The sequence below is a fragment of the Morone saxatilis genome, unplaced genomic scaffold, assembly GCF_004916995.1.
Source record: "Morone saxatilis isolate NCDOM2014 unplaced genomic scaffold, NCSU_SB_2.0 Contig20, whole genome shotgun sequence".
Classification (NCBI taxonomy): domain Eukaryota; kingdom Metazoa; phylum Chordata; class Actinopteri; family Moronidae; genus Morone; species Morone saxatilis.
The window spans coordinates 19,620,369-19,623,041 of record NW_023339763.1 but is presented as its reverse complement, the minus strand read 5'-3'; the positions used below and the strand labels follow the sequence as shown (position 1 = coordinate 19,623,041).

The following is a 2,673-nucleotide window of genomic DNA, read 5'->3' as shown; positions in this document are numbered from 1 at the left end:
CTCAAGGGTGATGGTCTTGCCAGTGAGGGTCTTCACAAAGATCTGCATGTTTGCACCTATGTAGAATTGAGATACATTAAATCAGGACTTCATAAAAAAAAAGTATTTAAAAAAAACCGTTTAGTATTAAGTAATTAATCTTGAATTACAGTAGTTACAAGTAAATGTATCCTTTACAACCCTTTAATTTCTTTTTACACAAGACATAGCTAGCTCTGGCATTACCTTTACGTTAAATTCAGTTATGTTCATATGAGGGTCAAATCAAAATAAAACAAAACTAAATACTAAACTAAAATAATATATTGAATTATAATAATAAAAATAAATGTGAAGCTGTGAACTATCGGCAGCTCATCGGCCATTCCAGCCCGAGCGCCATTTTGAGATCATACTGACCTTCCTTTTGTTCCGCTACCAGCTAATGGACGATACTGGAAATGATGAGTCACTGCTGTAGCTAACACTAGCTAACCACTACCGCCTTACAGTTTCGTCGAAATCAAAGACGAACTGCTTGACGTTGAAACTCTCAAGAAACCTGTATGAAACTAAAAATAATGTAGCTAAACCACTTAACGTCAATTTGAGACACTTTTAACATTCGCTATAATTCTCTTAAGCCAATACTAAACTTTAAAACCACGCCACACGTCACCAAAGCATCCACTGTATACATGTTTTGAAAAATAATGATAATACAGCTCGAAACAATAGAAGAAAATGACTTACTTCTTAAAGACGCAGTAAATTCAACTGTTGTATTCAACTTGTGCAGAACCCCTTCTTCAAGTCTTCTTGTCAAGTGTACTGCTGCAGTGCAGACAACACTGTATTATATACCGGAGTCGGCATACCTCATCTCTCAATATCCGTCCGCATTTGAAAGTAGTCCCCCCGATCAGTAACACACTGTTTCAACATATAGTAGTTCTATTTACAGTTTTATTTTGTTTTATAATAATACGTTTACTTATAAACGTAAATGTTTTGACAAAAACCGTGCGCTTTAAAACGATAATTTGACATATTCTTTGCGGCGGAAGAATATTTTACCGCACTGCGTCTAGAATTTGCTGGAACCACCCAGAGCCACCATAGCAACAGGAACCTTCCCCGAGCTTCTGATTGGCCTGTACGATTGTTTGTTTGACCGCCGATTGGTTGCTGTGTTACAGTAAGTAATGTTTAATGAATACGTTACTTTTATGACTATGGGCTTATAAAACAGACCTGTTCCCGAATTATACAATACCAATAGACAAAATCCTGTGTAATTCTAGGCCATGATAGTGTAGCGTAGGTATTATACGTGGATATTTCCACCTTACTACAAAATGTAATATCATAACCATTGTCAGGGCCTCTTCAAGTATAAATGACTATGCGTTTATGTGACACGCAAGAGCGACGTGTGCAGACATAAATTCCGCTGAACGTGCCAGTTAACAGATGGAAACGTGCTTGGCAAACATGTGCTACCAGCTGTTGTGACAGCAGGTTAAAGTATTTCGGGCAAACAAGGAGATAACACTGCTTACCGACCCCCTTTACCCACCTGATTGTATTCACTCACAATCCTTATCCACCCGAGGTTTCTTATTACACAGGCCATCTAAATACAGAATACATTCACGATTTGTAGCCAACATGAACACCGCTGCCAAATATGTAATTTGATAAACAGAATTTGCTGATATTGGTTATCTGACAGCCACACAGTACAGTCACGAGCACAGACTGTATGGTCATGACCTTAATACTGAAACAAGTGATGTTTGAGACCCAGAGGGACCATATTTGGTTGGCCTAAAGATATACTGAGAGTGTTCTGCCAGATGTCATTTAGGCTTGTTTTAATCTAACGTTAGGTGTCTTTACTGAAACTACATGTGAAGCTGTTGCTGTGTGGCAGCACTGACATGTTTGTTTTAATTCTGCTTACCATGACATGCTGTACAGAGAGCAGATTGTTGAGTAACCATTCCTATGAAAAACATTTGTATGACAGAAGTAAAAAGGACACTCACAAGCAGTTAATGCACAGCGTTAACACAATTCTCACACACTCTTAAAGCCTCTCAGCATTTGGTTTGCTTACAAGACACAATAGGATTATATACAGAAGGATATTGTTTTCATGGCTAAAGCTCATATGATATCAGATCAGATTATTTTCTATCTTCTTTGTTATTTACTTGAGTAATTTATCCCAAGGAATAATGGTAAGTATTATTCATTGTACTGTCAAAGTCACGAGAAAGGGCTTGCTCTTGTTTCATGAGCAAAAGTCTAACTATGGCATGATGTCAACGCCCAGGTGATAGGCCTACTCTTGAACACTGATTAAATAAAGTGAGTTTCTGTGATGTTCCTGGAGTGAAGTGACCCAGCTGATTAAACATGATACGAGAACGAGTATATAAGATTTAGGTCAGTCTCCAAAGTTGGTTATGGGAACCAACACAGGACCATGACATAGTAAAGAGTGCACAGATTTCTGTCTAACCTTATTACTGGCAGCTTCAAGTAGCAACCAGTGATTTGACCACTTTATAGACAACTGTAAACTAAATAATCAAATAGCAAAAACTCAGATGGGGGTCTGTAGTCTACTTGGGTTCTATTTCTGGGTCATAGATATAACACAGCTGGGATAGTCCTAATTTATGT

General features: G+C 37.9%; 1 protein-coding gene across 1 annotated transcript in view; it reads right to left on the bottom strand.

Annotated features, from left to right (window-relative positions):
* Window positions 1–826, bottom strand: part of LOC118331359 (ubiquitin-like) — a gene marked incomplete at its 3' end in the record, with an annotated part of 1,150 nt that extends 324 nt beyond the window's left edge. Inside the window, exons 1-2 of the mRNA XM_035666225.1 lie at window positions 733–826; window positions 1–56 (exon numbers count right to left, since the gene is read on the bottom strand). Of these exons, the coding sequence (XP_035522118.1) occupies window positions 1–48 (48 nt within the window). The remainder of the gene's footprint in view (window positions 57–732) is intronic.
* Between the last annotated feature and the right edge of the window lie 1,847 nt (window positions 827–2,673).